Source organism: Heptranchias perlo, chromosome 20 (genome assembly GCF_035084215.1).
Source record: "Heptranchias perlo isolate sHepPer1 chromosome 20, sHepPer1.hap1, whole genome shotgun sequence".
NCBI lineage: Eukaryota > Metazoa > Chordata > Chondrichthyes > Hexanchiformes > Hexanchidae > Heptranchias > Heptranchias perlo.
Genome location: NC_090344.1, coordinates 50,693,267 through 50,717,443, shown reverse-complemented (window position 1 = coordinate 50,717,443; position 24,177 = coordinate 50,693,267). Strand labels below are relative to the sequence as shown.

Here is a 24,177-nt window from a genome sequence, read left to right as displayed (position 1 = left end):
AGAACTAGGGGACATAGTCTCAAGATAAGGGGTCAGCCATTTAGCACAGAGATGAGGAGGAATTTCTTCACTCAGGGTTGTGAATATTTGGAATTCTCTACCCCAGAGGGCTGTGGATGCTCAGTCGTTGAATATATTCAAGGCTGAGATCGATAGATTTTTGGACTCTAGGGGAATCAAGGGATAAGGGGATCGAGCAGGAAAGTGGAGTTGAGGTCAAAGATCAGCCATGATCTTATTGAATGGCGGAGCAGGCTCGAGGGGCCGTATGGCCTACTCCTGCTCCTATTTCTCATGTTCTAACACAGTGGACCCCAATTCTCTACTCACCTGATGCCGTGCGCAGACTTTTCACCAGGACAGTGATCAGAAACCGTGGCTGATATTTCCCCCCCCCCTCTCCAGACTACGGGGTTTGCTGAAGCTAATCGTAATATTCCCCACCGCCTCTGCAGCTGACATGAACACAAAACAAATCATTTCCCAGCCAGGGCAAGGGGAAAGAATTATCTCCACTCTGTCAATGCACCAGAGTGCGGCCCTATCTCAGGGGAAAACACCAAAAAACGCCATTCTCCCCTCAGACAGGTGACAACAGATTCAATCCAGGACACATCCCAGTGGAACACTGGAGCATCGTAACAACCCCGACCAAATCCAAAGAGACGACAGTAATCAGTCAGCTTTAACCTTACGTTTTAATTGCACTTCTCTTTTTCTTAAGCTTCAACAAAAGCAGTGATTGCAAGTATAGGAAGCAGAGTTTTTAAAAAAAACTTACAATTCTTTTATTTCCCATTTATTTTTTTCCCCCCCCCCGCACTCGCATCTGGATAAACACCTTCCCACAAACCAATGCTCACTTCTGCTACTGGAAGATTGCAGAGCCACTGCTGGGCCAATGAAGCTTAGCGAGCAAGAATTAGTCAAGGTGAGGAAGATGGGAGATGCGCACCAACCTGCTCAGAGCACCGTTTGAAATGATGCAGTGATTAACGCGCAAACAAACCCGCAGTGAATTCCCCCGAGCAGAAGAATAGTTGTACTCATCGAGGCATCTGAAGTAACCCGAGCCGCAGAGGTTTCTGGACAGGACATTGCTAAAGATGGCAGACAGCAGCCATTCCATCAGCAGGAGACTGTGACTGAATGGTGAATCTTCTGCCTTGACCTGCCGTTCCCTTTGTGCCTAGAGATCGGGAGAGGAAATTAGGGGGAAAAAAAAATGCTTTTAAAAAGGGATCAACAGCAATAAATTATCTGCTAGAAGTGACATCCAGTAGCTGAGCCCCGGGGGTAGGTTTTGACTTTGTGCGATGGTGCAAAGCAGGCCGTTTTATCATCCCTCCCCACTGACTTCAATGAAAATAAAATCGGGAGAGATGTAAAAGGTGCTGCTGATTCACTATCACCCGTTTCACACTATCGCACAAAGTCAAAATCATAACCCCCACCCCACCCCCAAGCGAAAATGGGCCTCCAAACTTGTGCACATTTGGATCTGCTTGAATTACAGCCAATTTCGAGCTTTTTAATCTCTGGGGGGGGGGGGAATGTTGGGTGGGGTTTTTTGCTGTGCTGAGTTTGGCATTTTACTCAGTTTCTTCTTAAAATGCAGAGCTCTGACAATCTGTCACACTGTAATATCAGGACACTAAAGCTGCTTTTATATTGGTTGAGGTTTATTCTAAATTATGGGATAGTGAGGTGTTTGCACAATCCAGCTCCCTTTATCCTGGCCACAGAAGCGTACATCCAGGTTTTTGCGGATCTATGAGTCTGCAGCCAGGTTAAGGGAGTTGGAGCGAGTCGTGTAAGCAATCGGGAGCTGGCTCTCAAACACCGAGCTGGAATTGAAACTAAAGCAAAGCCAATATAAAAGCACATCACTGGCACCTCATTTCAGGGGTTAGCCTTGGCTCACTCTCACCCCTGAGTCAGGAGGTCGTGGGTTCAAGGCCCACTCCAGAATTTGAGCATATAATCCAGGCTGACACTCCCAGTGCAGTACCGAGAGAGCCCTGCACTGTTGGAGGTGCCGTCTTTCAGATGAGACGTTAAAGGATTGCAACGGGATCTTGATAAATTGGGCCAGTGGGCCGATGAATGGCAGATGGAGTTTAATTTAGATAAATGTGAGGTGATGCATTTTGGCAGATCGAATCGGGCCAGGACCTACTCCGTTAATGGTAGGGCGTTGGGGAGAGTTATAGAACAAAGAGATCTAGGAGTACAGGTTCATAGCTCCTTGAAAGTGGAGTCACAGGTGGATAGGGTGGTGAAGAAGGCATTCGGCATGCTTGGTTTCATTGGTCAGAACATTGAATACAGGAGTTGGGATGTCTTGTTGAAGTTGTACAAGACATTAGTAAGGCCACACTTGGAATACTGTGTACAGTTCTGGTCACCCTATTATAGAAAGGATATTATTAAACTAGAAAGAGTGCAGAAAAGATTTACTAGGATGCTACCGGGACTTGATGGTTTGACTTACAGGGAGAGGTTAGACAGACTGGGACTTTTTTCCCTGGAGAGTAGGAGGTTAAGGGGTGATCTTATACAAGTCTATAAAATAATGAGGGGCATAGATAAGGTAGATAGTCAAAATCTTTTCCCAAAGGTAGGGGAGTCTATAACGAGGGGGCATAGATTTAAGGTGAGAGGGGAGAGATACAAAAGGGTCCAGAGGGGCAATTTTTTCACTCAAAGGGTGGTGAGTGTGTGGAACGAGCTGCCAGAGGCAGTAGTAGAGGCGGGTACAATTTTGTCTTTTAAAAAGCATTTGGACAGTTACATGGGTAAGATGGGTATAGAGGGATATGGGCCAAGTGCAGGAAATTGGGACTAGCTTAGTGGTATAAACTGGGCGACATGGACATGTTGGGCCGAAGGGCCTGTTTCCATGTTGCAACTTCTATGATTCTATGATAAACCGAGGCCCCGTCTGCCCTCTTGGATGGACGTAAAAGATCCCAAGGCCACTATTCAAAGAAGAGCAGGGGAGTTCTCCCCGGTGTCCTGGGCCAATATTTGTCACCTCAACCAACATCACCAATACAGATTATCTGGTCATGATCACATTGCCGTTTGTGGGAGCTTGCTGTGCACAAATTCACTGCCATGTTTTCCTACATTACAACAGTGAGTACACTTCAAAAAGTACTTCTTTGGCTGTGGAACACTTTGGGATGTCCTGAGGCAGGGAATGGCGTGAGAGTTCTTTCTTTTTTTCTTTCGTTTGCTCGTGTCTGATTCAGATTGAATACAAAAATGATTGGCTGTAAAATAGAAATTCTGTGGGGAATATTGAGTGAGCCTCTTACTGCACCTGATCTGCTGTATGTGAACAGAGACCAATTTCAGGACTGTGACAAAAACATCAAACTGGTAACACCTTTCTCACCTTTTAGCCTGGAAGCCCATGAATTTCCACAGAATGGTATATAATCCCAGCAAGAAGGCAATAAATATCGTTGCTGCTACGATACCTGGGAAGTAGTTTGCAAAAATGTTTTTAAAGATAGTCAACCAATTAATGCACAACGGATATTTTTAAACCCATCAGCCAGTTACTGTTTCGGTTTCAAAGCCTGTGAATGAGACATTGGGGAACATTCCCTCTAATTGCTATTAATAGCAAAATTATAAACTCATTCTTTAAAAATCACAATTTACAGTTTCCTTACAAATAACAGAAGAAATCTTCCCACATGCTGGCACATACCAGAACTGTTTCATGGTTTGCGCCACAGATGGATTTTTCCCCCCTTTTGCTCAGTGTGGAACACTCCATTGTCACGGTCTTCGATTCAATCAGCACAGCCGAGACGGATGAAATTAATTCCATCATTGCAGCAGGCCGAAGAGATCATGCATGACTTTTAATATCGCATCAAGTACCAATATACAGGTAATGTCAACTCTCCCTCAGCAAAACCATCAGGTATCTTCAACAGAAGCGTATCAGGATCCCCTTATCCCAAGCCCAATGAGTAGCACTGATTTTTGTGAATCGGAAAAGACTGCACATTTCTTACCTTGAACTATTCCACTTTGTCTCACTGCCAACGGTTCATTTGTTTGACCATGAACTGGCAGGAGCCTCTGGTCTTGTGTCAGGTCCATTCATTAAATGTGGGAGAGGTGAAAAGCAACAGATTAGACTCCGTACACCCAAAGGGGGATAACATGTAAAAACATACAAAATGGTTCGATGAAACATAAAATTCTGACAGGGCGAGACGGACTGGATGCAGGGAGGATGTTTCCCCTGGCTGGGGGGGTCCAGAACAAGGGGTCACAGTCTCAAGATACGGGGTAGGACATTTAGGACTGAGATGAGGAGAAATTTCTTCACCCAGAAGGTGGTGAACCTGTGGAATTCTGTACCACAGAAGGCTGTGGAGGCCAAGTCACTGAATATATTTAAGGAGCTCAATAGATTTCTAGACACAAAAGGCATCAAGGGGTATGGGGAGAGAGCGGGAATATGGTATTGAGTTAGATGATCAGCCATGATCATATTGAATGGCGGAGCAGGCTCGAAGGGCCGAATGGCCTACTCCTGCTCCTATTTTTTTTTCTATGCATTTATATAGCTCCTTTAACGTAGTAAAAACGTCCCAAGGTGCTTCACAGGAGTGATTATCAAACAAAATTTGATACCGGGCCAATAAGGAGATATAAGGACCACGAGGTAGGTTTTAAGGAGCGACTTAAAGGAGGAGAGAGGGGTAGAGAGGCGGAGAGGTTCAGGCAGGGAATTTCAGAGCTTATATCATTAATTAGGTGTAAAACAGTGATAGAATGGGCTTCCCGATGGATCATTGGCTCAAACAGCGATTGTTGGTTACTCCAAATTCTCGGTTAATTCAAATGCTCACCTCAAATTGGTCCTGACTGGTTCATTCAAAATTCAACCCCGTAATCAACACCAGGTGTGGAAGTACAGTAGCCTTCCTCCCGAGTGCATTGCACTGGCGAATGAGATAATGAGCAGTTTGAGAATATGGCTAACCCAAAAGTACCAGGACCCTGAGCACCCTTCCAAAATGAAGGAAGCTACGGCTCAGGAATTTAACCTGATAAACCACCGCCGCCCACTCGCGGCCAAGTTTTTACAGCCACGAGACGAGGACGCTGGCCTCAGCTTATCGCCACCAGAACGGGTAACCGTCCTTGGCAATCTGCCATCGCCCTGCTCGCAAAGGTGAATTCATTTGTACAATTGGTAAGTGCTGCTGTTTCTGCATCAGAAATGAACCCGATTTCAAAATCTGACACGCGATCCAATCCCAAATCCACCCCATTTCTTCAATACCTGCTTTCCATTACTTGACTGAGATTATCCTTTGCAACAATCATTACAACTTGCGTTTATGCAGCGCCTTGAACGTGGTAAAACGTCCCAAGGCGGCTCACGGGAACTTAAATCAAACAAAAATTTGACACCGAACCATCGCCACCCCGGAAATTGTCAACAGCTGGATCCGCGATATTATCCCTGACATTTTACAACAGAGAGAGCATTTTTTTAAATGTACTTACTGTCCAGATGATTGCCTGTTGTGTACGATTCTGGCAGAATTGTAACGTTCTAATGCAATAAAAAAAAGAGGAAAAAAAAAGTAGGGATGAAACAGTATAGAGAGAGGAAGGTCCTTATTTAAAATACTCCACCCAGAGCTATAGTCATTAGCTGCTTAAAACCCACCTCTTTAGCCAAGCGTTTGGTCATCTGTCCCAAGATCTCCTCCTTTGGGGTCCGGTGTCAAATTTTTGTCTGATTTAAGCTCCAGTGAGGCACCTTGGGACGTTTTACTACTATATAAATGCACCTTCTTGTTGTACCCGTGTAATGATTGTTGCAAAGGATAATCTCAGTCAAGTAATGGAAAGCAGGTATTGAAGAAATTAAACAAAGGACACGCGAGTAGCTGCAGTGGTGGAAAACACAGAAAACTTTGAGCAGGTTTGAAATGAAAACCCAAGATGCTGAGAAGTCACAGGGCTCCCAAAGAGAGTGCATCCGCTGTTCAAACTGCACTAGTTTTCTACTGAAGTTTATTTCAGATGGACATCTCTTAAATACTGTCCTGAAAGATGTGCAAAGTTTTGTCTGTAGTCCGGAGGTATGCACCAGGCTGATGTCCCTGATGAGGAATGCATTGTTTCCCCTCCCTGATCATTAATCTAATCTGGATTCCAATGACCTAATGATTAGGACACACCTACACAGCTCTGGCTGCTGTAACCTGCAGGAAGATTATTCTGCTGCTTTGGAATGTTTCACAGCCCCCTCTCCTTCCCCAACACACAATTAGGCCATAGAATCTAACCAGTCTACAGCATTTACCCAAACGGCACTTTTGAATCATCTGAAATCTCTCAATGGTTTGAGACGATCTGGCTGCTGTGACACATCACCTGACTGATTCTGTTCAGCAGGCTGAGAAGCACAGGGAGACTAAAATATCCATCAGCTCTCAGCAAGCTAAGACCCGATAAATGCAGTGGGACGTTCTCTGCAGAAAGACTGAGTGAGAACTGGACCCTAAATTCTCCTGGCCGTGGCTCAGCGGGATGCTCTCTCGCCTCCGAGTCAGAAGGTCATGGGTTCAAGCCCACGCCAGAGGCTCGAGCCCAAAATCCAGGCTGACGCTCCCAGTGCAGTACCGAGGGAGTGCTGCACTGTCGGAGGTGCTGTCTTCCAGATGAGACGTTGAACCGAGGCCCCGTCTGCCGGACCTCCCGTGGAGATCACCAAGCAGCCGGCTGCCCGAAACCTGCCTGCAGTCACAATCTACCCCTGGTGGTTGTGGGTTCAAGCTCCACACCAGACCTGAGCCCATGATCCAGGCTGGCTCGCCCAGTGCAGTACTGAGGGAGTGCTGCCTCCAATCTCCAATCCCACCTCAAGCACACCAATCTCTTCAACTCAGGCCAAGCAGGAGTCAGAGAGTGAGAAGCAGCAGTGATAACCTACTGCCACTGTCAGAGACCCTCCGTGAGTTTTTAAACAAGAGAGCGTGCATGTTGGCAGCATTCCCGGCTCTGGAGAAGACCTTTGCCGAGATTTGGCACAATGAACTGCAATCACAATCTCCCAGATTGACAAGAACGGTGGCTGATCGCTGGATATTGCGTTTTCTGGCAGCGTGTATGATTGGTGTCAGAGTGGGCACAGTAAGTTGTGCCCAAAGGCAGGGGTCCCCCCCAGGGCACAGTTCCCAGTCCATTCCTGCTCCTCATTTATCTCAATGACATCCCAACAGCTGAACAAAGGATTGGGGCTTGCTCACAGTTTGGTCAATGATATCGCCATTTGGATGTCCTCAGAAATTGCACCAGAAAAGCTCCACAGATGCCTGGATGGTCTGGAGGAATGGGCAGCCAAAGGCATACAGTGAATGCTAATCTCCAAAAGAAACAAGTGCAAGGAACAGGGTGTGAGGATTGAGTCAGTCAAAACCGTGCCCATAGGCATGGGTTATGGTGAGGCCGCATTTGGAATAGGGGCTGCCAACCCTCCAGGATTGGCCTGGAGTCCCCAGGATTGGCCTGGAGTCCCCAGGATTGGCCTGGAGTCCCCAGGATTGGCCTGGAGTCCCCAGGATTGGCCTGGAGTCCCCAGGAATTGAAGATTAATCTCCTGGACACTGCTGCGAGCAAAACCCGGGAGAAATATCATAGGGGCATTAAACAAAATTGACTGATGGTCACAAAGAGTTTTTTTCGCTTTCCAATTGGCTTGGGCAGGGGGTGCACTGAGAGGATGGACGTGTTGGATGACCAATGGCAGGAGCGTGGGGTTGGGGCAGTTGGAAGCAGGTCATGTGATGAAAGATCCAGGAATACATCCAACCAGAGTTGGCAAACCTAAATTTGGTATGGTCTGTGTAACTTTGGGCAAACTACTTTCGAAAGGATGTTGATGCATGGGAGAGAGATTAGAGAATTAACGAGTAGGATGATTCCATCGTGTGGGTTATGAGGGCACACTCACATGAGCTTAGCTTTGCCAGAGAGAGGATATGAAATTAGAGGCCTCAGGTTTAAAATTAACATACTTCAAGCAAGTCTCCCACGAAAAGCATTTTAAGCTGACTTAATTATCTCCTTCAGAAAGGAGCGAGCTAGATATCTGTCTCGGAATAAGAATGAAGGTCATAGGGACGATCAAATGTTCGACAGGACCCCGTGGTTTCTGTGTCACGGGGTGGGTGGGGTGTACTAAACAGGGGGGTAGCAGGCAAGGACTAAATAATGTGATGAGTGAATGAATGAACGTATTGGTTATGTTTTAGAAATTATATGGAACTTTCTGTTAGGAGACTAAACGGGTGGGAAGAATCCATGATTCCTGTCTGTGGAAAGGACAAATGTTTATTCCAAGTCCTATTACCTCATTTTGTCAGATCCCAAATATTTCTTTGGCTCTGTTATTTTACCAGTTACAAATGACTGAAAAAGGGGCATTTCCACAAGTCTAGCAGCAAAATAATTGTGTAAAATTATTCGTATTGGTGCTCGAAGGTTCCCAGACAAGCATTGATGACCCATAATAGACAAGCAGCGTGAAAATATAGAATCTGTAATTTAACTGAGAAATGAAAGGTTGCATTTTCAAAACAATGGGGACTGTCCAACTACTAGACAGATTGAATTCAAGTTTGAGCAAATGTTATCATTCCCAAACAGCAAATAATAGCAATCCATTACAAGACACTCCTTAAAACCCACCTCTTTGACGAAGCTTTTGGTCACCTGTCCTAATATCTCTTCATGTGGCTCGGTGTCAAATTTTGTCTGATAATCGCTCCTGTGAAGCGCCTTGGGACATAAAGACTGTCTTATAAATACAAGTTGTTGTTGAAAGTACATAGTTTACAGGGCTGCTCCTGCATGTTCATTAGTTTCTGTGCTGATTGAGCAGAGACGAAGAAGTAACAGGCTTCACACAAAGTAGTGAATTCGTTTTTTGAAAACATTAATATCTGGTACTGTCTGTCAGCAGCCCTGCAGACTCAACTCTTGAAATGTTTAACAAGCACAGAACATATTAGATAAATAAGAAAGGTTCAGCGAACCTGCACAGGAAAACAAAGTTCACGAGGTTAGCGAGGCAATGCAAACGCTCGGTAGGTTCTTATCAGATTCATCGACAGAACAAATTAAAACAGAACAAATTCAATGAGCATTAAAACACCAGCTCCAGGATGCTGCACAATCCATCAGACATACACCCAGGAGCCCAAAAGGACAGACAACGCTCTCAAAACAAACAGGAAATTCCTTGCGGGAAATAAAATGCGAGAAATACACAGATCAGTAAAGTCTGTAAAGAGGACTGTTGATGTTTTGGGCCGGAGACCCTTCGTCAGTCTCTTGCCTGTGGGCTGCACAGACCTGAAGTCCCAGGTCGGAGCCCGAGTCCACCCTGAGTCAGTCAGGCAGCAGTAGGGATACTACAACTGGCAGCAGCACCTGAGGATTAGGGAAAGGGAGAAAGAGTCAGCTTGGCTTCCTGCTCCTGTGCAGCAACCCCGTACTGCGAGTACGTGTGTGGATACTGGGCGAGGGTAAGGCTGGACTCGACTCGGCTGTGACGCCCTCCACAGTTGATAATCACAGATCAAGGTTCATGCATGAATAGGGGCGCAGAGATGAGGTAACAGAAAGTGTCCACCAGTCATGCAACAGTGCCTTAGTGAGAGAGTCAATATATTCAGAATTGGGGAGAAAATTGGAAAAAAATAATCACCGGTGAATGGAATGCACCAAAATCACAGCCTAACATAGGCTCAGTTGCTGGCACGGCTGAAAGTACCATTCAGGCTATTAGCAAGCCAGAACCAGGGAATTGCCGGATGTTAGCTGTGACTCAGTGGCTAACCCTCTTGCCTCAGTTATAAGGTCGTGGGTCCGAGTCCCACTCCAAAGTCTTAAGCACAAGATCCAGGCAGACACTCCCAGTGCAGTACGGAGGGAGTGCTGCACTGTCAGAGGTGCCGTCTTTGAGATGTTAAATCAAGGCCCTGTCTGCCCTCTCAGGTGGATGTGAAAGATCCCATGGCCCGATTTCGAAGAAAAGCAGGGGAGTTCTCCCCGGTGTCCTGGCGAATATTTATCCCTCAACCAACATCACAAAATCAGATCCTTTGGTAATTTTCTCTGCTGTTTGTGAGACATAGAAACATAGAAAATAGGAGCAGGGGTAGGCCATTTGGCCCTTCGAGCCTGCTCTGCCATTCAATGTGATCATGGCTGACCCTCTATCTCAATACCATATTCCCGCTCTCTCCCCATACCCCTTAATGCCTATTGTGTCTAGAAATCTATCTGTCTCCTTCTTAAATATATTCAGTGACTTGGCCTCCACTGCCTTCTGTGGTAGAGAATTCCACAGGTTCACCACCCTCAGTGAAGAAATTTCTCCTCATCTCAGTCCTAAATGTCCTACCCCGGATCCTGAGACTGTGACCCATCATTCTTCTGGACCCCCAGCCAGGGGAAACATCCTCCCTGCACCCAGTCTGTCGAGCCCTGACAGAATTTTATATGTTTCAATGAGATCCCCTCTCATTCTTCTAAACTCGAGAGAATACAGGCCGACAGTCCTGCCATCCCAGGAATCAGTCTGGTGAACCTTCGCTGCACTCACTCCATGGCAAGGACATCCTTCCTCAGATAAGGAGACCAAAACTGCACACACTACTCCAGGTGTGGTCTCACCAAGGCCCTGTATAACTGCAGTAAGACATCCTTGCTCCTGTACTCAAATCCTCTTGCAATGAAGGCCAACATACCATTTGCCTTCCTAACTGCTTGCTGCACCTGCATGTTTGCTTTCAGTGACTGGTGTACAAGGACACCCAGGTCCCTTTGTATATCAACATTTCCCAATCTATCACCATTTAAATAATACTCTGCCTTTCTGTTTTTCCTTCTGAAGTGGATAACTTCACATTTATCCACATTATACAGCATTTGCCATGTATTTACCCACTCACTCAACTTGTCTAGACGGCCTCGAAGCCTCTTTGCATCCTCCTCACAACTCACAATCCCACCTAGTTTTGTGTCATCGGCAAACTTGGAAATATTACATTTGGTTCCCTCATCCAAATCATTGATATATATTGTGAATAGCTGGGGCCCAAGCACTGATCCCTGCGGTACCCCACCAGTCACTGCCTGCCACCCCGAAAAAGACCCGTTTATTCCTACTCTCTGTTTCCTGTCTGTCAACCAATTCTCAATCCATGCCAGTATATTCCCCCCAATCCCATGTGCTTTAATTTTGCACACTAACCTCTTGTGTGGGACCTTATCAAAAGCCTTCTGAAAATCCAAATAAACCACATCCACTGGTTCTCCCTTATCTATTCTACCAGTTACAGCCTCAAAAAACTCCAGTAGGTTTGTCAAACACGATTTCCTTTTCATAAATCCATGTTGACTTTGTCTAATCCCGTTGATATTTTCTAAGTGTCCTGTTATCACATCTTATACAATAGACTCCAGCATTTTCCCCACTACTGATGTTAGGCTAACCGGTCTGTCGTTCCCTGTTTTCTCTCCCTCCTTTTTAAATAGTGGGGTTACATTTGCCACCCTCCAATCTGCAGGAACTGTTCCATAATCTATAGAATTTTGGAAGATGATCACCAATGCATCTACTATTTCCATGGCTACCTCTTTTAGTACTCTGGGATGCAGATTATCAGGCCCTGGGGATTTATCGGCTTTCAGTCCCATTAATTTCTCCAGCACTATTTTTTTTTAAACGAATACTAATTTCCTTTAATTCCTCCTTCTCACTAGTCCCTTGGTTCCGTAGCATTTCTGGGAAGTTATTTGTGTCCTCTTCAGTGAAAACAGAACCAAAGTATTTGTTTAATTGCTCTGCCGTTTCCTTGTTCCCCGTTCTAAATTCTCCCGTTTCTCTCTGTAAGGGACCTACATTTGTCTTCACTAATCTTTTTCTTTTTATATACTTGTAGAAGCTTTTACAGTCCGCTTTTATGTTCCTTGCAAGTTTACTCTCAAACTCTATTTTTCCCCTCTTAAATCAATCTCTTGGTCCTTTTTGGCTGAATTCTAAACTGCTCCCAATCCTCAGGCTTGCTACTTTTTCTGGCAACTTTATATGACTCCTCTTTGGATCTAATACTATCCTTAATTTCTTTTGTTAGCCATGGTTGGGCCGCTTTTCCTTTTGTGTTTTTGCGCCAGAAAGGAATGTATAGCTCTTGCAATTCATGCATTTGTTCCTTAAATGTTAGCCATTGCCTATCCACCGTCATGCCTTTTAATGAAGCTTCCCAATCTATCAAAGCCAACTCACTCCTCATACCTTCGTAGTTTCCTTTGTTTAGATTTGGGACCCTAGTTTCGGATTGGACGACTCCACTTTCCATCTTAATGAAGAATTCTATCATGTTATGGTCACTCTTCCCTAAAGGACCCCGCACAACAAGATTATTAATTAACCCCTTCTCATTGCACAACACCCAATCAAGGATCGCCTGTTCCCGAGTTGGCTCCTCAACGTACTGGTCTAAAAAAAAAATCTCGTACACACTCCAGGAATTCATCCTCCACAGTATTATTGCTAATTTGGTTTGGCCAGTCTATATGTAGATTAAAGACACCCATGATTACTGTAGTACCCTTGTTACATGCATCTCTAATTTCCTGTTTGACGCCGTCCCCTACGTTACCACTACTGTTTGGAGGCCTATAGACAACTCCCACCAGTGTTTTCTGCCCCTTGGTGCTTCTTAACTCCGCCCAGACTGATTCTACATCTTGATTTTCTTTCTATTTTCTCACTATTGCTCTGATTTCATCCTTTACTAACAACACCACCCCACCTCCTTTTCCTTTTTGCCTGTCCTTCCAAAATATCAAATACCTTTGGATATTCAGCTCCCAGCCTTGGTCACCCTGCAGCCATGTCTCTGGAATTGCAATTATATCGTATCTGTTTACATCTATTTGCGCTGTTAATTTGTCTACCTTATTACGAATGCTTCGTGTATTCAGATACAGTGCCTTTAGATTTGTCTTTTTAACATTTTTAGACATCTTAACATTTTTTTGGACTATGGCCCTATTTATCTTATTACCATTTTTTCTTACCCGGTCCCTATTTGTTGTCTTTTCTTTGTACACTGTGTCCCTTCCTGACACAATCTGGTTATCCTTACCCCAATCACTTTCCTGCACTGTTTCTTTGTCTTTTCTCCTTAGCATTCTAGATTTCTCTCCGCCCAGACCGGGACCGGAACCCTCCCCCCACCTCAGAATCACAGAAGTTTACAACATGGAAACAGGCCCTTCGGCCCAACATGTCCATGTCGCCCAGTTTATACCACTCAGCCAGTCCCAATTGCCTGCACTTGGCCCATATCCCTCTATACCCATCTTACCCATGTAACTGTCCAAATGCTTTTTAAAAGACAAAATTGTACCCGTCTCTACTACTGCTTCTGGCAGCTTGTTCCAGACACTCACCACCCGAGTGAAAAAATTGCCCCTCTGGACCCTTTTGTATCTCTCCCCTCTCACCTTAAATCTATGCCCCCTCGTTATAGACTCCCCTACCTTTGGGAAGAGATTTTGACTATCTACCTTATCTATGCCCCTCATTATTTTATAAACTTCTATAAGATCCCCCCGAAACCTCCGACTCTCCAGGGAAAAAAGTCTCAGTCTATCCAACCTCTCCCTACAAGTCAAACCATCAAGTCCCGGTAGCATCCTAATAAATCTTTTCTGCACTCTTTCTAGTTTAATAATATCCTTTCTATAGTAGGGTGACCAGAACTGTACACAGTATTCCAAGTGTGGCCGTACTGATGTCTTGTACAACTTCAACAAGACATCCCAACTCCTGTATTCAATGTTCTGACCAATGAAACCAAGCATGCTGAATGCCTTCTTCACCACCCTATCCACCTGTGACTCCACTTTCAAGGAGCTATGAACCTGTACTCCTAGATCTCTTTGTTCTATAACTCACCCCAACGCCCTACCATTAACGGAGTAGGTCCTGGTCTGATTCGATCTACCAAAATGCATCACCTCACATTTATCTAAATTAAACTCCATCTGCCATTCATCGGCCCACTGGCCCAATTTATCAAGATCCCGTTGCAATCCTAGATAACCTTCTTCACTGTCCACAATGCCACCAATCTTGGTGTCATCTGCAAACTTACGAACCATGCCTCCTAAATTCTCATCCAAATCATTAATATAAATAACAAATAACAGCGGACCCAGCACCGATCCCTGAGGCACACCGCTGGTCACAGGCCTCCAATTTGATAAACAACCCTCTACAACCACCCTCTGTCTTCTGTCGTCAATCCAATTTTGTATCCAATTGGCTACCTCACCTTGGATCCCGTGAGATTTAACCTTATGTAACAGCCTACCATGCGGTACCTTGTCAAAGGCTTTGCTAAAGTCCATGTAGACCACGTCTACTGCACAGCCCTCATCTATCTTCTTGGTTACCCCTTCAAAAAACTCAATCAAATTTGTGAGATATGATTTTCCACTCACAAAACCATGCTGACTGTTCCTAATCAGTCCCTGCCTCTCCAAATGCCTGTAGATCCTGTCTCTCAGAATACCCTCTAACAACTTACCCACTACAGATGTCAGGCTCACCGGTCTGTAGTTCCCAGGCTTTTCCCTGCCGCCCTTCTTAAACAAAGGCACAACATTTGCTACCCTCCAATCTTCAGGCACCTCACCTGTAGCTGTCGATGATTCAAATATCTCTGCTAGGGGACCCGCAATTTCCTCCCTAACCTCCCATAACGTCCTGGGATACATTTCATCAGGTCCCGGAGATTTATCTACCTTGATGCGCGTTAAGACTTCCAGCACCTCCCTCTCTGAAATATGTACATTCCTCAAGACATCACCATTTATTTCACCAAGTTCCCTAACATCCATGCCTTTCTCAACCGTAAATACCGATGCGAAATATTCATTTAGGATCTCACCCATCTCTTGTGGTTCCGCACATAGATGACCTTGTTGATCCTTAAGAGGCCCTACTCTCTCCCTGGTTACTCTTTTGCCCTTTATGTATTTGTAGAAGCTCTTTGGATTCACCTTTGCCTTATCTGCCAAAGCAATCTCATGTCCCCTTTTTGCCCTCCTGATTTCTCTCTTAACTCTACTCCGGCAATCACTATACTCTTCAAGGGATCCACTTGATCCCAGCTGCCTATGCATGTCATATGCCTCCTTCTTCTTTTTGACTAAGGCCTCAATCTCCCGAGTCATCCAAGGTTCCCTACTTCTACCAGCCTTGCCCTTCACTTTATAAGGAATGTGCTTACCCTGAACCCTGGTTAACACACTTTTGAAAGCCTCCCACTTACCAGACGTCCCTTTGCCTGCCAACAGACTCTCCCAATCAACTTCTGAAAGTTCCTGTCTAATACCATCAAAATTGGCCTTTCCCCAATTTAGAATTTTAACTTTTGGGCCAGACCTATCCTTCTCCATAGCTATCTTAAAACTAATGGAATTATGATCACTGGTCCCAAAGTGATCCCTCACTAACACTTCTGTCACCTGCCCTTCCTTATTTCCCAAGAGGAGGTCAAGTTTTGCCCCCTCTCTAGTCGGGCCATCCACATACTGAATGAGAAATTCCTCCTGAATACACTCAACAAATTTCTCTCCATCCAAGCCCCTAATGCTATGGCTGTCCCATTCAATGTTGGGAAAGTTAAAGTCCCCTACTATTACCACCCTATTTTTCTTGCAGCTGTCTGTAATCTCATTGCATATTTGCTCCTCAATTTCCCGTTGACTATTTGGGGGGTCTGTAGTACAATCCTATCAAAGTGATCTCTCCCTTCTTATTCTTCAATTCTACCCATATAGACTCAGTGGGCGAACCCTCGGATATATCCCCTCTCACTACTGCTGTGATGTTCTCCCTAATCAAGAACGCAACTCCCCCTCCTCTCTTACCTCCTGCTCTATCTTTCCTATCGCACCTTATTTAGTTTAAAGCCCTATCTACCTCCCTAGTTATTTAATTCGCTAGAACTCTGATCCCAGCATTGTTCAGGTGTAGTCCGTCCCAACGGAACAGCTCCCTCTTTCCCCAGTACTGGTGCCAGTGCCCCATGAATCGAAACCCACTTATCCCAAGCCAATCTTTTGAGCCACGCATTCATCTCCCTGATCCGATTTACCCTGTGCCAATTTGTTCGTGGCTCAGGTAATAATCCAGAGATTATTACCTTTGTGGTTCTGCTTTATAATTTAGTCCTTAGCTGCTCAAACTCTCTCAGCAGAACCTTTTTCTTCGTCCTACCTATGTCATTGGTACCTACGTGGACCATGACAACAGGAACCTCCCCATCCCACTCCAAGTTTCTCTCCGGCCCGGAACAGATGTCCGGGCTGGAGAAGAACTTGGAGTGGGAGGGGAAACCTTGCTGTGTGCAAATTGGCTGCTGCGTTTCCCACATTACAACAGTGACTACACTTCAAAAGTGCTGCACTGGCTGTAAAGCTCTTTGGAACATCCTGAGGTCGTGAAAGGCGCTATATAAATGCAAGTCTTACTTTTCACCTTTAGATCACATCGCAGCAAAAATCTGACAATCAGGAACCAAAGACTAAGACTTTAGACTGAAGTGAAGGACCTGTTTGAGTGCTCTGCTAGTGTTCCTAAAGGCACACGAGTTTCCTGATAGGTTTCTCGACATTTGCCCAGGAAAGCTTATGCACCCTAAGTGTCCATGGTTCATGGAGACAGCTGGTGGTGTTAGTCCTGGTAAAACCTGGTAATTCCAAAAAGAGAACTTAGCTTAATGTCCTTAATCTCAGCTAGATCAACTGGGAAATAATGAGAGATAAACACTTACCCTGAGGGGGAGGAGGAGAAATAGGAAAGTCTATAACTACCAAGCACACCTTACAGTTACAGAACAGCAGAGACAGACGGCTGGGAATTGGCTCCCTTCTGGCCCCTTGGTTGTGGAATGAGGGGTGGGGTGAAGTGAAAGAATGCAAATAAAGTGTAAAAGGAGATAAACGAACATCTTGAGTGGATTCAGAGACAACATTCTTGGTTATAAAGTTCCAGTTACACAACCAGTAAATCTTGCCCTGTTAAATAAACAGCAACTCCATATAGTTACACAGTGAGTAACCTGTAACCTGCTGAATAAGCAGCTTTACAGTTACAAAGCATAAGTCTCATCTCGCTGAATAAACACAAACTCCAGACAGTCACCCTGTCGGAGGCCTGGTTTTTCCTATCACTCTGACATATAGGCAGTGCTCCACAAACTCCTGGTTTTCTCAGGTCCTCACTATTGACGGAGGATACTGCTAGTTTGTGAGGAAAAATTTAAGTCGGTAAATAAAAGACAGATAACGAACCAGGAATTATCTTTGCGTCAAGCGATCGCAGAAGATCATCTCTGACATTTCTTTTGGAAAGCACACGGTGCCTCAGAAAAAGGCTGATAGTTTAAAGCAAGCGGGCAGAGACGATCTCAAATACAGTTTAGTGGAACAATGTGTGAGCACACCACGAATGATGGGAATGCCTTCTTAGTTAGAAGCACGAGGGAGGACCAAAGAGATCTATTGTTCCTGGTAAAATTAAGTTGTTAGAAGCTATCTCACAGGCGATTGGAAAAACAAGATAGACTTGCATTCCTATAGTGCCTTTCACAACCTCAGGACATCCCAAAGCGCTTTGCAGTCAATTAAATACTTTTGAAGTTTAGTCATTGTTGTAATGTAGGATATGCAGCAGCCAATTTGTGCACAGCAAGATCCCACAGACAGCAATGAGATAAATGACCAGATAATCTGTTTTATTTTAATGATGTTGGTTGAGGGGTAAATGTTGACCAGGACGCCGATGAGAAATCCCCTGCTCTTCTTCAAAATAGTGCCATGGGATCTTTTACGTCCACCCGAGAGGGCAGACGGGGCCTTGGTTTAATCACTCATCCGAGAGGTCGGCACCTCTAACAATGCAGCGCTCCCTCAGTGCTGCACTGGGAGTGTCAGCCTAGATTTTGCGCTCAAGTCTCTGGAGTGGGACTTGAACCCACGACCTTCTGACTCAGAGGCGAGAGTGTTACCCACTGAGCCACGGCCAACACTGAGGTTGCTAAAAGAATTCTGGTTTTCATCACAACTGGAGTATCGTGTCCAGTTCTGGGCACCGCACTTTAGGGAGGATGTGAAGGCCTTAGAGAGGGGGCGAAAAGATTTACTAGAATGGTTCCAGGGATGAGGGACTTTAGTTACGTGGATAGACTGGAGAAGCTGGTGTTGTTCTCCTTGGAGCAGAGAAGGTTGAGAGGAGATTTGATAGAGGTGTTTAAAATCATGAAGTGTTTAGATAAAGTAAATAAAAAGAAACTGCTCCCATTGGTGGAAAGGTAGAGAACCGGAGGGCACAGATTTAAGGTGATTGGCAAAAGAATCAAAGGCAGCTTGAGGAAAAACTTTAAAAAAAACACAAGTTGTTATGATCTGGAATGCTGCCTGAAAGGGTAGTGGAAAAAAGAGGAATTGGATAAACACTTGAAGGGGAAAAATTTGCAGGGCTATGGGGAAAGAGCGGGGGAATGCGGCTGATTGGATTGCTCTTACAAAGAGCCAGCACGGGCTCAATGGGCTGAACGGCCTCCTTCCGTGATAATATACTTAGTTTGTATATAAGCAAGGATGTGCTACTGCAGATATACAGCGTGCTGGTCAGCCCTCATTTGGAATAGTGTGTTCAGTTTTGGGCATCCCAACTTAGGAAGGACATACTGGTCTTGGAGAAAGTCTCACAATGAGTCACCAGGGCAACAATTAGGATGAAGTGACTTAAGTATGATGGTGAGAAGTTGGATAAATTTGGGTTGTATTCCCTGAACACGAAGAGGTAAAGGGATGATCTGATTAAGTTGTTCAAAATAATGAAGGGAATTGACAAGGAAGATAGGGAATGACTCCTCTCTAGTAAGTGAATCCAGAATAAGGAAACATAATCTTAGAATTTTAACCATGCCGGTTAAAAGTTACTTCAGAAAAAAGCTGCCTCACAAAGGATTGTGAAAATATGAAATACACTGTACATAAAAGCAGAATTGACTGAGGTGATTTTTTTTTTGTTCATGGGGTGTGGGAGTCGCTGGTGAGGCCGGCATTTATTGCCCATCCCTAATTGCCCTTGAGAAGGTGGTGGTGAGCCGCCTTCTTGAACCGCTGCAGTCCGTGTGGTGAAGGTTCTCCCACAGTGCTGTTAGGAAGGGAGTTCCAGGATTTTGACCCAGCGACGATGAAGGAACGGCGATATATTTCCAAGTCGGGATGGTGTGTGACTTGGAGGGGAACGTGCAGGTGGTGTTGTTCCCATGTGCCTGCTGCCCTTGTCCTTCTAGGTGGGAGGTGCTGTCGAAGAAGCCTTGGCGAGTTGCTGCAGTGCATCCTGTGGAGGGTACACACTGCAGCCACAGTGCACTGGTGGTGAAGGGAGTGAATGTTTAGGGTGGTGGATGGGGTGCCAATCAAGCGGGCTGCTTTGTACTGGATGGTGTCGAGCTTCTTGAGTGTTGTTGGAGCTGCACTCATCCAAGCAAGTGGAGAGTATTCCATCCCACTCCTGATTTGTGCCTTGTAGATGGTGGAAAGGCTTTGGGGAGTCAGGAGGTGAGTCACTCGCCGCAGAATACCCAGCCTCTGACCTGCTCTTGTAACCACAGTATTTATGTGGCTGGTCCAGTTAAGTTTCTGGTCAATAGTGACCCCCAGGATGTTGATGGTGTGGGATTCGGTGATGGTAATGCCGTTGAATGTCAAGGGGAGGTGGTTAGACACTCTCTTGTTGGAGATGGTCATTGCCTGGCACTTGTCTGGCATGAATGTTACTTGCCACTTAACAGCCCGAGCCTGGATGTTGTCCAGACACATACAGACACTCAATTGGGAAGTATGGATTGCTTGATCCTAACACTTTTGTTTCGTGCTCACAGGGAATATAAGAATATAAAAGTTAAGATGCAATGGTGAATCTATACAAAACCTTGGTAGGATCACAGTTGGAGTACATTGTGCCGTTTTGGGCTCCACACTACAGGAGGACAGCGAGGCAATAAAGACAGACTTGCATTTCTATAGTGCCTTTCATGACCTCAGGACGTCACAAAGCGCTTTACAGCCAATGAAGTACTTTTGAAGTGTAGCCACTGTTGTAATGTAGGAATAGAGAGGGTATAGCACAGATTCACTAGGATGCTGCCTGGTATGAGGAAAGACAAAAACTAAGGAAGACTTGAAAATTTGGGGCCATTATTTTGGAACAGAGGAGATTGTGGGGTGATTTGATAGAGGTGTTTAACATTCTGAAGGGACGGGACAGATAGAAACAAACTGTTTCCAGTGGATGAGGAGACCTAGAAATAAGATTAAATGGAAGCAATTTAGAACAGAGAGTGGGAGAAACTTTTTACACAGAGGAGTGCGAGGCTGTGGAACGCATTACCAGAGTTAGTGATTGAAGCAGAGACCATGTCGACATGTAAGATTAGGATAGAGAGATGGTTGGAATAAAAGGATGAGAACAGTGGGATTGGGACTACTGCTCACGTGGAGGATAAACACCAACACCAACAGGTAGGGCTGAATGGCCTGTTTCTGCGCTGTAATCTGTATGTAATTATGGGTCTGGAGATTTAGAAAAGGGCTGTTATCACTGTTGCCTCACATTAAAATATGGATTTCGATATATCTCAAGTTGCTGATAGTAACATCTTTTTATGGATTTAAACTTTTCACATGCCCTTCCCCACTCCATAATCAGCACCGATGGAGGCCCAGCGAGGGACCCTTGCATTGGAGCACTAACGTGATGCCAGGGACAGGTCCACTCAAGTAATTCTCCCCACTGTTGAACTGGTGATCTTGGTAATGCTGAGAATGAAGTGGGGCCAAGCACTTTCTTGACAGGGAGAAAACATTTTAGAAAGCGTCGATCAGACTGGGGCTGCTGTCCATACCGTCCAACCAGAGCCCAGGTTCACAGTGAGACCAACAGACCAAAGAACAGGTCACCCGTCTGAGCCGCAGCAATTGTAGAAATCAGAAGACTATTTGTGCAAAGGAGGACTTTACCTGGAATTACATCCAATTTTAGAGCACAGAAACAGGCCATTCGGCCCACCTGGTCTATGCTGGTATTTATGCTCCACTCGAGCCTCCTTCCACCCTCTTTCACCTCACCTTATCAGTCTATCCTTCTATTCCTTTCTCCCTCATGTGTTTATCTAGCTTTCCATTAAATGCATCTATGATATTTGCCTCAACAACTCCTTGCAAGTTCCACATTTTCAACGCTCTCTGGGTAAAGAAGTTTTGTCTGACTTCCTTATTGGATTTATTAGTGACTATTTTATATTTATGACCCCTAGTTTTGGGCTCCCCCACAAGTGGAAACATCTTCTCTATGTCGACCCTATCAAACCCCTTCATGGTTTTAAAGACCTCTATCAGGTCACCCCTCGGCCTTCTCTCTTCTAGGATGTGGAGATGCCGGTGATGGACTGGGGTGGACAAACGTAAGGAATCTTACAAGGATTTCATTTTCACATCGTTCACCTGACGAAGGAGGAAGCCTCCGAAAGCTTGTGAATTTAAAATAAAATTGCTGGACTATAACTTGGTGTTGTAGAATTGTTTACAATTTACAATACCAGGTTATAGTTCAACAATTTTATTTTATTTTAAAATAAAATTCCTTACATTTCTCTCTTCTGGAGAAAAGAGCCCCAGCCTGTTCAATCATTCCTGATGGGTATAACCTCTCAGTTCTGGTATCATCCTTGTAAATCTTTTTTGCACCTTCTCCAGTGCCTCTATATCCTTTTTATAATATGGAGACCTGAACTTTACACAGTACCCTTAAAAAAAACATTTAGTAACTGTATGTTGGATAGGTCAGATATATATTTAATAAATGTATACGAGATTCCAACAATGGTTATGTTGCTCTCAGTGTTATATCTGAGTCTGCTGAGTAAACACGGACCTGTTTGGTTTCTCTGCGTCCGTTAAAAGCCAACTATATTGAGCAGATTGGAGAGACTTTGGGTTCTCTCTGGATAGCTCTCGTTTAAAGCTGGAGCTCTCAAACTATATTTTGACTACAATCTGAAGTTTTATATCCAGCTACACCATATAAGCCCAAAGGTTCTTTTTCTTCAAACATGCACGTACCCGAGTTGATGCGAGATACACACACATGAACACAATTTAAACTCTGTCTGCAGAGAGAGGCGATTTAAGCTCAGTGTGAACAGATCGACAATGCCTGAGAATAATCCCCTCCCCTCTTACCTGTATCTCGCTCTTCAAAGTGAAGCTTTTCCTAGTTTGGGTTTCATTTTCTGCAGATGGTTTCATGTTGTCCCTGCAGTTGGGCCAGTGACCTGCCTGAACTCAGTCACTCCGGTCCGGTCCAACTCGCTCTCATTCACCTGCAGGTCGGAGCGAACTCGCTCCAGCGGCGGATGGGAGACTGCGGTGACGCGGCTCCTCCCAGGGTAGCGGAGGAATACACCAGAGGCGCCACATTGCAGCTCTCAATGGAACAAAGCAACTCTTCATTCATTCATTCATTGATCTGTAATATATGTCCAATTATTATACAATCATTGAATTTAATTACTAACAGAAATACTTGCAATATCACAGAGCACAAAATGAAGATTAATAATCACACAAAACATACTCACAAAGAAGTTATTTACGCAAATGGAATTAATTCCAGCTAACAACCAATAACTAATAAAAATAAGCAGTGAGATAAAATCTGTTTATTTAGGTATGTAAAGTGCAATAACAGCCCTGAGTGCAGGGGATAACTAGCGAGTTGACATGGTCACTGACCGTGCTTGTTGTTTAATGATAGTTGCAAAATGATCCATGCCCTATTAGCACTGGAGACTGGATAATGAAACCAGGCTCTCAGTGGAGAGCACAACACACATTGATTGCTGTGATGAGAGGTTTCTGTCGAGCAATGAGCGTGATGACCTCCCTCGCCCCAACATAACTTGGTGATACGGACACCTCGATCCTAATTAAAGTTCTTCTATTCAGAGATTGTACCGAGTGCTCCATTCTGGAATACCTAAAGCTACTAGTTGCTCTGTGAATCTGTAAAAAAAATGATTATGGGTATGTAATTACTTAAAATTAATGTATAGAAATTTATATTGGGCAATAATCCAGGTCACGGAAGATCGAAACTCCAGTGGAGTTCGGAGTGTCTGACGATAAACTGGGAGTTTGATTCTGAAGCTCAGAAGTCTGCGTAACTTCAGAAATACTGGCAAGAGTGCTCAGCAATGTTCGTGTTTACTGGAGGCTGTCAAGAGTGAATGCCTGTTATATAAATAGATCATTTATTTGCTGATCATTGTACATCCTTGGAAATGCAGCTATTCTTGGGAAACGTTTTAAAGCTGCTACTTCAGAGCTACACGACAACGCAAAATCGTCGAGCAGAAGTTGATAGCCAAGTTCCGCACCCATGAGGACGGCCTCGACCGGGATCTTGGGTTCATGTCACGCTACACGTTACCCCACCAGCAAAAAAGGGGGAAAAAATTATATGTTTTTTAAAATTCTCTCTCTCTCTGCCTGCCTGTGTAATAGACACAATGTATATCCAGTGTACTGGGACATGCTGTTCTCCGTGACTGGCCTGTTTGAATAACAACGACACCTTTTGATTGGTGTGATGCTGTCCCATCTGACGAAGGAGATAATCTCCAAAAGCTTGTGATTTTAAAATAAATTTGTTGGACTATAACCTGGTGTAAGATTCCTTACTTCAGAGCTACGCAGGGCTGCAGACTAGCATTCCATTTTCACCTTTCTGAATCACCAAAACGCACAAAGCAGAATTCCAGCAAACCAGAATTTTTCCCAGCACCCATTAAGTGATCAGTTTTGGAGATAATTTTTTTTTTTTGCCCCAGAAGTGTGTATTTTTGTTTGTTTCTTTTTTAAAAAACTATACAGCAACTGCATACAGTAGGGGGGGGGGGGAATAGCAGCTGGAAAGTGCATAGAAATTATGATCAAGTCAATTGGTTGTTTAGTAGCACT

General features: G+C 44.7%; 1 protein-coding gene across 1 annotated transcript; it reads right to left on the bottom strand.

The window, feature by feature from the left end:
- Positions 1–611: 611 nt before the first annotated feature.
- Positions 612–22,640, bottom strand: sb:cb288 (uncharacterized). The gene is made up of 5 exons (XM_068001634.1): positions 22,399–22,640; positions 5,548–5,596; positions 4,038–4,109; positions 3,404–3,488; positions 612–1,189 (listed from the first exon to the last, which is right to left on the bottom strand). The coding sequence occupies exons 1-5, from the start codon at positions 22,462–22,464 to the stop codon at positions 1,129–1,131; spliced, it is 333 nt and encodes a 110-aa protein (XP_067857735.1). The 5' UTR covers positions 22,465–22,640; the 3' UTR covers positions 612–1,128.
- Positions 22,641–24,177: the final 1,537 nt, after the last annotated feature.